Raw genomic sequence first — 13,178 nt, forward strand, 5'->3', positions numbered from 1 at the left:
GGGGAAATTATTGTACACGTTATTGGTCAGTGTGATTTCCAGAGAATGGCATCTGTTTTATTATTCCTTACTGAATGTTGAAAGATATAAAAATAGAAATCTTTTATAAGGTTTCACAGCTGTTTCTCTATCTCAGCCTTTACCATATTCACTAGCTACGGGTTCAGTAAGGTCACAGGCTCTGATAAATGTTACACAGATTTTAAAGAACATTTTTATTTATTATAAATATAATACACATTTATCAAACTGAATTTCTCATTTTGTAAGAAAGTTAAGAAAAGCAGTAAGCTGCACCCAAAAATGAATCAAAAATAATTGATTTGTAGTCCATTTATTTTATTGATTCATTTAGTTCTGTAGTCTATTTAGTCCCATGTCTGATGTGTTTGCCTCATGTATCTTTTCAGGAAAGCTCCTTAAGTGTGCTATGGTAGTTTACATCCCAGAATTCCAAAGAACAGATCCTTCTTGAGCTGGGAAACGGCATGCGTGCCGTTCTGCTTAAGCACAAGCATGACTCTGCATTAGAGCGGAAGTGTTGCTTGCACTGTCCTTTCTGCATCGTAGGGAGGCGTTCAAGTTCACTTCTAGTTCAGGGTACATTCTGTTCCACAAAAACAGACACGTGTGTGTGGGGCTGGTTAGAGAGAAATAACAACAACAACGTGACCCAAATGACAGCGTTGTTAGAAACGAGGTGATTTATTTGGCATGTTAACATGTTGTAGGCCAATACATGCGTCGACTTTTAAATAGTAAAGCAAAATAAACAACACAGCCTACCTGCAATGATGAAAACTCATTCTGACAACACTTACCAAGAAAAGTAAACAGCCTACGTCAAGAGCGCATAATCAAGTATTGTGAATAAAAATGTTAGGCTACAAAATGTTTAGATATATATATGTAATATGCTAGCTATTTGGATGACTACAGAAATATCCTTGTTACAATGTTACATTTTAACGGGTTGTTAAGATAACCTCATGCTGTGCTTCTATTGTAAATGGATACTTTTTGATATTAACAATATCGTAATCAGCTCATGTCTATGGACAAACTCTTCTAATAGGGTCGTGAGTGTTCCCATGTTTTCCTAGAACTGTCTGCCAGCGTGAACCTCCGCGAGTTCGGAGATTACTCCGAAAAGAGTCTTGTTACGTTTGCTCCCATTGGCTAATTTCTCTTTCTCCAATGGTCCTTCACGAGAGCCCGCCTCAAAACTTCTGCTACTTATAGGCCACTCGTGTGTAGCTCAAATGCATGCTTTATTTAAGGACAATTACTTTATTTGAAATTGAAACGTGTTTGTGTCGTGTGTTAGGCTACCTATCGATCAATTGCTCAATTTTTTCCGTGCAACCAATTTCCATGAAAGCTGAGAGATAGAAGAATGCATTTCGTGTCAAACGCTGATAGGGGTCTAAAGTTATTCGAGGAAATAGATATTTATTACTGTTTCCATTTAAAGTGGTTGAGACCACAGAGTTCACACGAACATTGTTCAGTCATATCCATATACGGTACAGGTCATTCCAGGTCATTCCACGCGAAAAGAGTTATATTCTATGTAATTGAATATAGCCTAATGATATGATTATTTTTATTTGATTAATTATTAATTGAATTAATCATTTATTTTATGATTTCACTGCATTGTGCCTGCTGAACAATACAACGTGACAGACTGTAACTCGCTGTATCAACCAGTGCACTCTGTGCTGAAGGAGGCACATGCTGCTACTCTTAGTTCCTGCTATGTTAGCACGCCCTCCGTCTCATACTCAGAACACTATTGGATCCCTGACCCTTCAATCTCAGGCTGCCTAGGTGATTCCTGGTAGTGCATTCAAAGCGTCGCTCTTGGACACTCGTGTCCAATCAGCTACGAGCTCTGTGATGACACCTTGGGATTCCGCGAAGTAGTTTCTTTCAGATGGGAACAGCAAACAGCGGCACAGAGTTGACGCACTTGTGAGAGAAGAAGAGAGTGAGAGTACGCAAAGTTTCCACGCTTTCTGATGTGATTGAAATAATATTGAGAATAGACACCTGGATGTTTCTTGTGCGTGTAGACGCAAGCGACACAAGCTTTTATTCTTCGCCGGGAACATCCCAGTCACACTGACACGTGTAGGCGTGAAGCCACGTTTACTGGAGTCGTAGCCTATGTATCTTGATGCGCATATGATGAGAATCCACAGTGCGCCCTGAGTTTTGTTTTGAAGTATTCGTGGCAGGTGACTTCTACAATTACACGACATTTTGGGTAACTATAATGACGGATGTTGATATTGCAGCAAGGTCCTTGGAGCCGGTCTCAGACAAACTATCCGGCGAGGAAGGACCTGAGGAAAGTCAAGAGAGCCGGACTCTGTTAATGGTCGCAATGATTCTGCTGGACTTAAATCAGTGTAATCCGGGCGGAATCAGCACCAAACGTATGGTGGACAGTGATGCGGAGAATCAAACCAGCGTAAAGGAGAACCGGGAGAAATGCAGACAGAACGCAAGCAGGGTGAAAAGGACACGGAACCGTGACAGTCTGCATGTATCAGCTGAGAAGAGACACTGTTGTCCCTACGCTGGCTGTGGGAAAATATACGGCAAATCGTCCCATCTCAAGGCGCACTTCAGAGTACACACCGGTATGAAACGAGCACGGCTGAATTAATTGTGTGCTTATGTGTACAATTACTTAACTGATGCCAGTAATTCGATTTTGCTTGTTATTACGCCCCACGCTCGCGTGTTCTCAGGAACACTCTGGTTTCAGGAACTGCCACTCATGTAACAGTGGGTGTAACCGCAGGCGGAGCGCTCAGGGTACACATGAGGGTGGAACAGAACACAATGTTACTAATCGAAATGAGAGCAAACATGTTGCTTAGTCCACACTGTTACGCAGAAAATGATGTAATCATAAAATTGCGCAATTGTGTGGAGGGGAAAGCTAGAAGCAATTTCAGGCTTGCTAATTTGCATGGTTTGACCCATATGGCGAATATGTTCTGTTCTATTGAATTCTGTTCTGTCTCGGTCGCGGTCACTGGTCCTTGATCCGCATACATCAATGCGACACTCACTAAAGTACGCATATAGACCTTATGTAGCCCCGCCCCCTTTTCGGCGCTGCGCTCGTTGTGTGTTTTGTCTTCCGGTTGTATTTCCACAGGTCGTACGGATTAATTAACGTTTTTTAAATTCTTCCCGGTCTATTGGCATTTGTTAAGACATCCCTTTCAAACATTACAATGCTCAAGATAACTTGCATTAACTCTATAATAAGTAAATCCACTTCACCAGGTAATTACTATTCGACAGCGATGTTCTAGACATATACGGAGCTACCGCAAAAAAAGTTAAAACGCAAAATCCTAAAGATGGCTGCGCGCTTTTCTGTGGCGCATAACCTAACGCAACGATGACGTCACGCACACACCTCCTGATTTCACAGTTGTAAACATCCGGCACGTGGTGCCGCAATGTAGCCAAGCGCAGCCCCCCTTCTTCGGTGTGACATACGCACATCTAACAAGGTGTTTACATACATGGAATAAATCTGTGTCGATTAGGTTTTGTTGTAACTAGATTAAATTGTTATTCTCAATAGTGTCGTAAATTTCTCCCGTGTGTGTGTTCTTAGGTGAGAGACCCTTTCAGTGTACCTGGTCAGGCTGCACCAAGAAATTCTCACGGTCAGATGAACTGACACGACACTTTCGTACGCACACCGGGGAGAAGCGTTTCATGTGCCCGCTCTGCGACAAATGCTTCATGCGAAGCGATCACCTCACCAAGCACGCCCGCAGACATGCCGGCTTTCACCCCAGTATGCTCCAGGGTCCCGCCGGACGAAGACGACACTCTTCGACGTCCACATCGTCCTCTGGCTCCAGCGATCACATGTCTGCTGGTGTTTGAGTAACTACGTGGCCCCCACATTTTGGATGTCTCTTTTAGCAAAACCACACCCATTTCAGGTCTTAGAGCCTCTATTAATGAACTGATGATATAAGATATCAGGTGGGTTACATAATGGAGTACAAAATATGCTTGCTGGAGTAGGCTACTCCAAGACAAAGACTGAAAATGGGACTTTTAAATGGAATGGACAGAAACCATATATTTTAGGCAGAAACATTGTAATGAACATTTAGTCTAAGGGTTATTTCAAATGAGCAAGGATATTTACAATATAACTACAAAGTTGGGATTGATTTCAACAGAGAGGAGCCAGATGTTTTATTACATACCAACTGTGACAAAGGGAAATGAACAAATTCTGTGTAAAGATATATTATGTGAAACACGATCAGTTCAAGTGACAAATTTCGCAGCTGTCCTGTATAGGAGGTGGATATGTTTTAAAATAATCGCTATGAATATTTTCTGTTCTTTGAGATATTTAGGGGGACAGCGGTTGACTTCTGTGTTGAAGACAGTTTTTGTATGATATTAAAACTTCTGGGTTCTTATGAGATTAATTTAACAATCGTGTGAGGTTTTACGCACACAATCACGCTTTTGTTTTAAGCAATGATAATTATTTGCATATGCTAATCAGTTATGCAAAAGAATGTGACTTATTTAATGTAGAGCATTGAAAATACTCTTCAGATTTTTTTTTTTTTTTTAATTTATTTTATTTTAAACTTTTACTTTGTGTTTTTGATCAGCATTCATAAGTGATCTAGTGAGGCCAGCCAACAGTTTCACTCATTAATAGTTTACCACCGCCATCTACAGGCGTGTTATGAGATAACACGAAAGGAAGACCTGTGCCTTTGATCTTCAAATATTGCACAGCATACAGAACCATACAGAACAAAGATTGTATAATTTTTCTCATTACCTTTAATTTTTAGTAGCCTATAGTATTTACTTTCAGTAACATTTAACATTTTATTTTATTTTATTAATGGTTTTTCGTTTTCAGATTCATATTCAGCTGTTGAAATACTTGAAATAATAAATAATGTTATTTGAATGTAGATTAGGTTTGAATCTGCTGTGATGATCATCCATTTAAAAGTAATGCACAAACAGAATTTTACATGTGAAAAATAGTCAAAGGATCTTTATTCAAGTTTTTATATTTTATGATAACTGATCAACAAATATTTAGCTTTTATCGTCACAGAGTATCTGTGCTAATTTATTTCCCAGATGTTCTATATGTTTAATAGAATGAATTCAAGAAGCAGGCTGTTGTAAAAATGCTCAATCTGTGCCTTCTGTTTTGAGGTTTAGTACTCTTAACTTAGATTGCCGAATGTAATTAGCAAGCTATCGAGAAATACTTTGCTGTTTACAAAAGTCTTCTCAGTTGCATAGTGTGAATAGTAATGTTGTGTTTATCTGCATCTTAAAGATTTTGAACCACTACCATTGTACATATATATTCTGTATTTTTACATCACCATCATTTGTACATATATATTCTGTATTTTTACATCACTATCATTTGTGCAACATTCATCTTTCATTACCTGTAAATGATGTGTATAGAGGATAACTAATTAAAACAAAGAGTAATCCAGGTCTGCTTTTATTGATATCACTGAAACCAATAACAACATTGTTAATACATAAATGGACTTTCTCACATAATTAACATATTTATAACATAAAAACACAGCTTTTGTCCAACAAATGCTCACCTTTGATTACGTTTGAATTGAATACATCAGGTCATTACAGTTTTAAAATTCACTAAAAAGTGAATATGAGCAGTTCAAATGAAAGCAATTTGCATTTTGAGATATAACTTGATCAAGACAATATGTAGAGTGTAAAGATAACACATAAAATGTGCTTGGCTTTCAAAGCTGAATGGAAGGGTAAAATCTGTAAACGGATTTAATGTGTAGTAGACTAACAGTGCAGGTTCATCACTGACAGCTTGAATCATTTTTAATAATAAATAATAATAATAATAGATGTTAAGACCAGGGAATTTAATAATTTTAGCAACATTAACATTCTTCATTTATTTCCAAAGGCCAGCAGAAATTAGTGCTTTTAAACAGCCCACAATGTCTAAAAAAGTAACCATTTGGTCGTACGCATATGAAACACTAAATGAAAATGGACACAGGGGAAAATGATTAATTCCAACAAGGAGCATAAACATTCTTTGGTGCCTTCGAGAGTGTCATATCTGAGCATCTTCCTGAATAAAACAATACTTACTTACAGCTTTCTTACAGGTGCTTTAAATATCTAGAATGTTTGGACATTCTATCTAAACAGAACAGAAATTGTCCCAGTGATTTCTGACCTTTGAGAGACACAAAATGTCCTCTTGTAATCATTTTATCATCTTAGGTCTGTAGTGAGAGGTTACTGTGAAAAGAACAACAGTCCAGACCTTGACCAATCAGATATAATTCTCAAAGAAGGGTTACTGTATTGCCTTTCCTTTCATGACACATTCGCATCTCAAATCCAGCGTAGTTTCAAACATGATTCAATTAAATACATGTACGTGAGATATCAAGTGTAAACAAAACAGAGTGTGATGCCCTGGTGCATGCCAGACAAGGCTACTGTTAGCGCTGCAGTACGAATGCACCAACATGCAAAATGTTCAACAGAAACGAACCCAAGTAAAGCCTCAATAGCAGCCACAAACAATAAACATCCAACCAGATCCGTACGGAAATCAAATCTTACCATAACGACAACGTTAATGCGATGAGTGCAACATGAAAGCAGAGAATTCAGTGGATAAGCTATTTCAAACTCTCTGTAACATCAAGTTGTTGTTTTTAAATCACAATTAAAGCCGTTTTAAAGCTTTATTTGTTCTACGTTCACTTGTACAGTATAACACAATGCCGGCTAGGAGGTGAAAGTGAGCAGACTCTCCTAGCGTATTAGCAAACAGTGCATATCCTGCCATAGGAGGAAGCAACCAATAATAGTCATGTTAAGAATTATATGTTAGAGTACATGTGTGTATGTGTGTGTGTGTGTGTTAGCACATGTAATGTGTTTTCGTCTATGTGTGCGTGGTCACATTTTCCTGTACACCATATCCATCATAACATTTACTGCACTGTACATTTCCCTCTGTACTATTGATTAGATGTCTTATCTGAGGTTATGGAAGGGAATAAGGGACAGAAAAGAGAGAGAGAGGGAGCACGAGGAGGGGAAAAGGTGATGGGTTTACTGGATTTGACAAGCAGTGGAGGAGGTGGCTTGGCAGCACATGCAGGTGGAGTTGACGGATTTGGGCGGTATGAGGTCCAGGTCTTCATCGTCAGGGATCTCATCCAACCTGTATCCATCTTTCAGTAGCTGGATGTTCAGATCCTGGTTTATTTGCTGCAGGAAGCAATGAACAGCATGTCAGGCAGTGCTGCATAACCGCCACTAATTAAATCATATTAATTCTATTTTTCTGACAGCAGTTATTTGATAGATTAACAGGACAACAGGGTTGGTTCAATAGCTTGATTGGGACATTCACTGGTTTAATGAATCAATGACACGAACAACTACATGAATATGATTTGCGACAACAAATGTGCAATGGTGACCTTTAAAGGAAAATAAGGAGAGACAAAAGGGAATTTTGTACATAAAAGATGGTGAGTGACTTTTGAGAAAGAAATGGTACGGGGCTTAATACATTAACCAGAGTTTATAGGTACCTGTTCCCTTAGAGACCTCACCTCGGCTGATGAGTATCCTGATGAGGAATATCTAGACATGTCAAAGTCGTCATCGCTGGAAAGGGAAGTGAAAACACTGAGTTTGAGGCTTGTGGCCAATGGGGACATAAATAAATCAGTGTAGGATGAGTGAAGAGCTTACCTGTCTGTGTCTAGAGCAACTAAAGGTTTCTCATCTGGACTCTGGTCTAAAGAAGAGTAGCCTTTATTGGGAACCACTAGCCTGGATTGAGAAAGAAATACAGAGTTAGCAGTCTGTTTGTGAAGGAACATAAAACATAGACAATGTTGAAAGCGATGATAATTTCTCTTGTTTGTACCTTGTTCTGGCCATCACGTTATTTTTCTTGGGTTGTTGATTGACAGGGCTTCCAGCATTGCCATTTTTCAGTGATCCTTTCCTAACCAGCTCTCTCTGTTTGTCTGCACAGAGAAAAAATAATGTAAGACCTATTATGTCATATGATAATATTACATAATTGCAAAAATAACTGCATTGGTGTTTGGCAGTATGGACAAACCTATCTTCATATGGAGAGGAGAAGGTTTATAGTTCAGGGTGGCAGGCTCATTCTCCCTGGTATCTGAGTCTGCCTCTGATGTGGTCGATGATGCTGGATCCTGGCGAATAAGATAGAAGTGTCAGGACTGTCTAGTTTCATCGATTAAGTCAGTTTAATGTGATGTTTGGTCTTCAGAGCTTTGCTCTGTCCATTTTCATCAATGTAGATGAGTAAAGCGTCACTTTATGTCTGTTGTATGATTTCTGTCCGCTCATTCTAAAACACACTCTGGGACTGATAAAAGGAAACATTTTCAGAAGCAAAAGGTGGAATTTGCTGACTTCAAATAAGGATTGGATTAAGAATTATGAATGATTTCCATGTTACAAAAGCCTAAATCTACTAAAACTGGAAAAAGGATGAAAAACGTAGGTACAGTGCAAGACACTTTAAGACACTGATCACAAAAACTGTACATATTGTATTGTATATCATATATAATATAATATAAATTAATATAATACACCAGATCAGTGGGTCACGAGCAAAAAATGGGTCACAGAAGGGTTGCAGACCCAGACTACCCTAAATACTAGTTCACTTGCACCAAGAATTAATATAGTTTGTGCCAATCACAATATATTTTGGTGTGGTAAATACAGAGAGCATGAAAGAATTGAATTTCAACAGACATTTAGAAAACAACATTGTCAATTTTTCAATTCATTCTGTCACATTAATACTTTTGCATATTATTAGGTGTATGCATTTCATATGAATAATTTTCAATTTCTGATCTTAAGGACATGTTGTTTACATCTGTATGATAAACAGGTTTGGGTCTGCACTTAACAACCAGTGTAAAATCTGGGTTCTGAAGCAAAACCATGAGAACCATTGATCTAGAACTAACCAGTGGAACACAAGCATCTTAAATATGAGCCATTCAGATGTCTCCTCCAACAGAGCTGGTTATTTTCCTGAGAATTATTGATGAATTTGGAATGGGTGGGAGGGGTATGGACATTATTCAGGTACCATAGCACGTATTCTGCATGATGAAGCAATATAAGGCGGTGAAGGCCTTCATGAGATTGAAGAAACATCACGCAGTTTATAACACGGTTTCAGATGAATGTTACAGACAGCGTTACGATGGAAGTACGAAGAGATAGAAGAACAAGTTGAGCTGAAGTTATAAAATAAAAGGAAGCTGATGTTGTTTTCGATGCAGGGAGACACACAGCCTCAGTGCGCAGCATCATGGTAGCATCCTTACATTTGCTAGCGAAAATACACATCAGACACAGAACGGACATCATCGATCTCTCGTAATATAAGATATTTACCATTTTTTGAAGTAATAACGGTCTGTGATGACACAACATGAGATTAATGAAATACTCCACGGATCGTTAGTTCATATTGAGCTACAATTCGCCCATCAAAATGTTATGAAAACCGCATACTGAAACATTTGTGCTTTAAACGGTTGTTAAGAGTCAATCTGGTTGAACTTACAAAAGGCTGCATCTCTGCCTCAGTCGGCACTTGAAATCTGTCGATTTCTTCCATCATCTTGGCGGCGGGGTGTTTGAGCCTTTTTTGTGAGCGTTTGTGAGGATTTCTGCGGATATACCGCAACTAATTGGTTAAAAATGAAATTTCACAATTGTGTCGTCGGATATTTGTCAGCCCCAAGAATATCCTCGACTCTCCTTCATCCCAGCGATCGCTCGTTAGCCAGCAGTGACCGAGTGGCGACTTAACCACCCACTTCCGGGAGAAACGAGTCTCGAGACGCGAGCAGCACCACGGATTCCGCCCCACTCGAGCGATGTCTGCTCCACCCAAGACCAGCATCAGACACAGACATTGTGCAGGGTTGTCTGTCTGTGGGTGTTTGTATAACCTCGAGATGGCAATATTTTGTGTGGGACGATGTTTTTGCAGTCCATGTCGAACCTGTAATCAGGGATGTCGGATAAGGATTAGAATCAAATGCATACAAACAAAGATTTTGATCCCTTATTAACGGGATTTGATCTACAGTGTCCCCATTTGTGTGTTTACAGTGCTGAAAAAGAGGTGGGTCGCGCTTTATGCACCTGTCCAACAGGCACAGATCAAAGTGACTTCAGGACCCTGGACAGCTTCTGGACATTAACCTTAGTAAAACTGCCTATGAGGCCAGTATGGGAGCAGTCTGAAAAATGGGCAATGTCTAGTAGTCTAATGAAGACTAAATATATTATACATATTTAAATATAAATTTCTGTGTTTTCCTCCCGTTTTCTAACCATTAATTCCAATCCCAACCCAATATAACAGATCACTTTTAATCAAGCATTGACTAAACATTAAATTAATCCAATTGCTAACAAAACTAGCCCAAAATAGAAGTAAAGCTGTATAATGTCCATAAACTGTATGCTGTAGGCTTATATTGCCTGCTATTTTAGCCTAATTATGTTGAATTGCCAGCATATTTCCAATGATATTCCTGCCTATGGTCGTAGATACGTGTTTGCCAGTAGATGGCGCTAACTAACAAGCATTTAAAGCATAATTTTCCAGAGGATTATTTCAGAATAATATTAGTATATTATCAATTAACAATGTAAGATGAAAATGAAATTTAGCATCTTCTTCAGAAGTGTTCTTAGCATATAGAATTCAATGTACATTTTAAATACATTCCTGCATTTTACAATGGTAGAAATAAAATATTTCAATCTAAAAAATGAGGTATTGCTTGGTAAAACTAAAATTATGATTAAGGTGATGATGGGGTTTCCCGATGGCTAATATATAAAATGGCATAACTGTATTGCTATAGTTGAAGTATTATAGTTTGGGGGGAAATGCAGTCATTGAGGTAAGAACATTACAAACTTCATTGTAAAAAGAAAATGAATAATGTTTGCTATTGTGAAATCATGTTTTGGATTTCATGATCTCTTTGATAACCTCTATAAGGGGTTAAGAGGTAACCGATAATAATAGTCCCTGTGAAACCCCATATGAACAGCTGTTATAAGATTCTCTGTATGAAAAAAGCTTTGCAGTCAGATGTACTACAGATAAACACACAGATGCTTGCTTTCATTCATGTCAATTAAAACATTAAGTCATCCTTTAATTCAGGGGGAAATGTATGTTTGTTTCATATAGGTTATGCAACCATGACATCACAGATGGGGATGCAGATTACGGTTTATTAGTAATCTGGATTTTATTCCAGTAGCCCGTGAAGTTATGTAATTCTCCACTTTGCATTCTGTACTCCAGGGCAAATGAGTTCTGAAGCTACTATGTGTCATTACTATAAAAAAGCAGGAAGAAAACAACATTTTATGTGGATAACACAAATACTTGGAGTGGGTCTGTAAAAAAAAAAAAATTAAAGATACTACATAAATATATATATATATATATATATATATATATATATATATATATATATATATATATATATATATATACATACACACAGTACAGTCCAAAAGTTTGGAACCACTAAGATTTTTAATGTTTTTAAAAGAAGTTTCATCTGCTCACCAAGGCATTTATTTAATTAAAAATACAGTAAAAAAACAGTAATATTATGAAATATTATTACAATTTAAAATAACTGTGTACTATTTAAATATATTTGACAAAGTAATTTATTCCTGTGATGCAAAGCTGAATTTTCAGCATCGTTACTCCAGTCTTCAGTGTCACATGATCCTTCAGAAATCATTCTAATATGCTGATTTGCTGCTCAATAAACATTTATGATTATTTTCAATGTTGAAAACAGTTGTGTCCTTTTTTTTCAGGATTCCTTGATGAATAGAAAGTTCAAAAGAACAGCATTTATCTGAAATACAAAGCTTCTGTAGCATTATACACTACCGTTCAAAAGTTTGGGGTCAGTAAGAATTTTTATTTTTATTTTTTTGAAAAGAAATTAAAGAAATGAATACTTTTATTCAGCAAGGATGCATTAAATCAATCAAGTGGCAGTAAAGACATTTATAATGTTACAAAAGATTAGATTTCAGATAAACACTGTTCTTTTGAACTTTCTATTCATCAAATAATCCTGAAAAAAAATATTGTACACAAATATTTTGTACAATTGTACACATTAAATGTTTCTTGAGCAGCAGATCAGCATATTAGAATGATTTCTGAAGGATCATGTGACACTGAAGACTGGAGTAATGATGCTGAAAATTCAGCTTTGCCATCACAGGAATAAATTACTTTGTGAAATATATTCAAATAGAAAACAGTTATTTTAAATTGTAATAATATTTCACAATATTACTGTTTTTTACTGTATTTTTAATTAAATAAATGTAGCCTTGGTGAGCAGATGAAACTTCTTTTAAAAACATTAAAAATCTTAGTGGTTCCAAACTTTTGGACTGTACTGTGTGTATATATATATATATATATATATATATATATATATATATATATATATATATTCTTTAAGTCCATTCATATGTCCATAGCAAACAAAACATGGAGACTTGAACCTCATTCCCTAGAGTTATGATTTTAAATAAGTAATGAATAGTTATTGTACATTAGAAATTACAAGCACAACTTCTCAACTTTGCTATAAATCACAACATTTAGGCTTGTACATTCATATAAAAGCTGCAGTCATGTCAAGCAATTTCCAGTGAAGATATCTGAAGAAAAAAAGCCTGAATCTGATCTCAAAAACTATTTGGTAACCTTTGATCACCACTTACCATAAATAGGCTGTTGCTATCTGACACTATATTGATTTTAACAGAAAATATCTTAACATTATCTTAAGTCAGATACACTGATGCACCATTTGAAATAGCACAACCCTTAAAGGGTTAGTTCACCCAATAACACAAATTAAGATATTTTTGATGAAGTCTGAGAGTCATATGACTCATCCATAGACAGCAATATAATCAACACTTTCAAGGTCCAGAAAGGTACTAAAGACATC

General features: G+C 37.1%; 2 protein-coding genes and 1 long non-coding RNA gene across 4 annotated transcripts; 1 reads left to right on the forward strand and 2 right to left on the reverse strand.

Moving 5' to 3' along the window:
* Positions 1-50: 50 nt before the first annotated feature.
* On the reverse strand, positions 51-1,149 carry LOC125266684. Its single transcript, XR_007184537.1, has 2 exons — positions 822-1,149; positions 51-640 (listed from the first exon to the last, which is right to left on the reverse strand). It is a non-coding gene; the product is annotated as an uncharacterized LOC125266684 (long non-coding RNA).
* A 357-nt stretch (positions 1,150-1,506) lies between these two features.
* On the forward strand, positions 1,507-5,545 carry klf9 (Kruppel-like factor 9). The gene is made up of 2 exons (XM_048187566.1): positions 1,507-2,651; positions 3,650-5,545. The coding sequence occupies exons 1-2, from the start codon at positions 2,282-2,284 to the stop codon at positions 3,925-3,927; spliced, it is 648 nt and encodes a 215-aa protein (XP_048043523.1). The 5' UTR covers positions 1,507-2,281; the 3' UTR covers positions 3,928-5,545.
* On the reverse strand, positions 5,539-10,155 carry fam219ab (family with sequence similarity 219 member Ab). Of its 2 annotated transcripts, none has more exons than XM_048187567.1 (6): positions 9,713-10,155; positions 8,210-8,309; positions 8,009-8,111; positions 7,831-7,911; positions 7,668-7,743; positions 5,539-7,338 (listed from the first exon to the last, which is right to left on the reverse strand). In XM_048187567.1, the coding sequence occupies exons 1-6, from the start codon at positions 9,767-9,769 to the stop codon at positions 7,180-7,182; spliced, it is 576 nt and encodes a 191-aa protein (XP_048043524.1). In that variant the 5' UTR covers positions 9,770-10,155; the 3' UTR covers positions 5,539-7,179. The 2 variants fall into 2 exon arrangements, with proteins under 2 accessions (XP_048043524.1, XP_048043525.1); XM_048187568.1 differs by having other exon boundaries at positions 7,689-7,743; positions 9,713-10,103.
* Between the last annotated feature and the right edge of the window lie 3,023 nt (positions 10,156-13,178).

Source organism: Megalobrama amblycephala, linkage group LG4, assembly GCF_018812025.1.
Source record: "Megalobrama amblycephala isolate DHTTF-2021 linkage group LG4, ASM1881202v1, whole genome shotgun sequence".
In the NCBI taxonomy this organism is placed as follows: Eukaryota; Metazoa; Chordata; class Actinopteri; order Cypriniformes; family Xenocyprididae; genus Megalobrama; species Megalobrama amblycephala.

Excerpts from the sequence above, each read along its gene's own strand:
- fam219ab (XM_048187567.1), bottom strand. The coding sequence starts at position 9,769 with ATGATGGAAGAAATCGACAGATTTCAAGTGCCGACTGAGGCAGAGATG. Across the intron at positions 8,112-8,209 it reads TCCTCTCCATATGAAGATAG|ACAAACAGAGAGAGCTGGTT; the intron begins GTTTGTCCATAC and ends TTCTCTGTGCAG. Across the intron at positions 7,339-7,667 it reads TGAGGTCTCTAAGGGAACAG|CAAATAAACCAGGATCTGAA; the intron begins GTACCTATAAAC and ends TGCTTCCTGCAG.
- klf9 (XM_048187566.1), top strand. The coding sequence starts at position 2,282 with ATGACGGATGTTGATATTGCAGCAAGGTCCTTGGAGCCGGTCTCAGAC. Across the intron at positions 2,652-3,649 it reads GCACTTCAGAGTACACACCG|GTGAGAGACCCTTTCAGTGT; the intron begins GTATGAAACGAG and ends GTGTGTTCTTAG.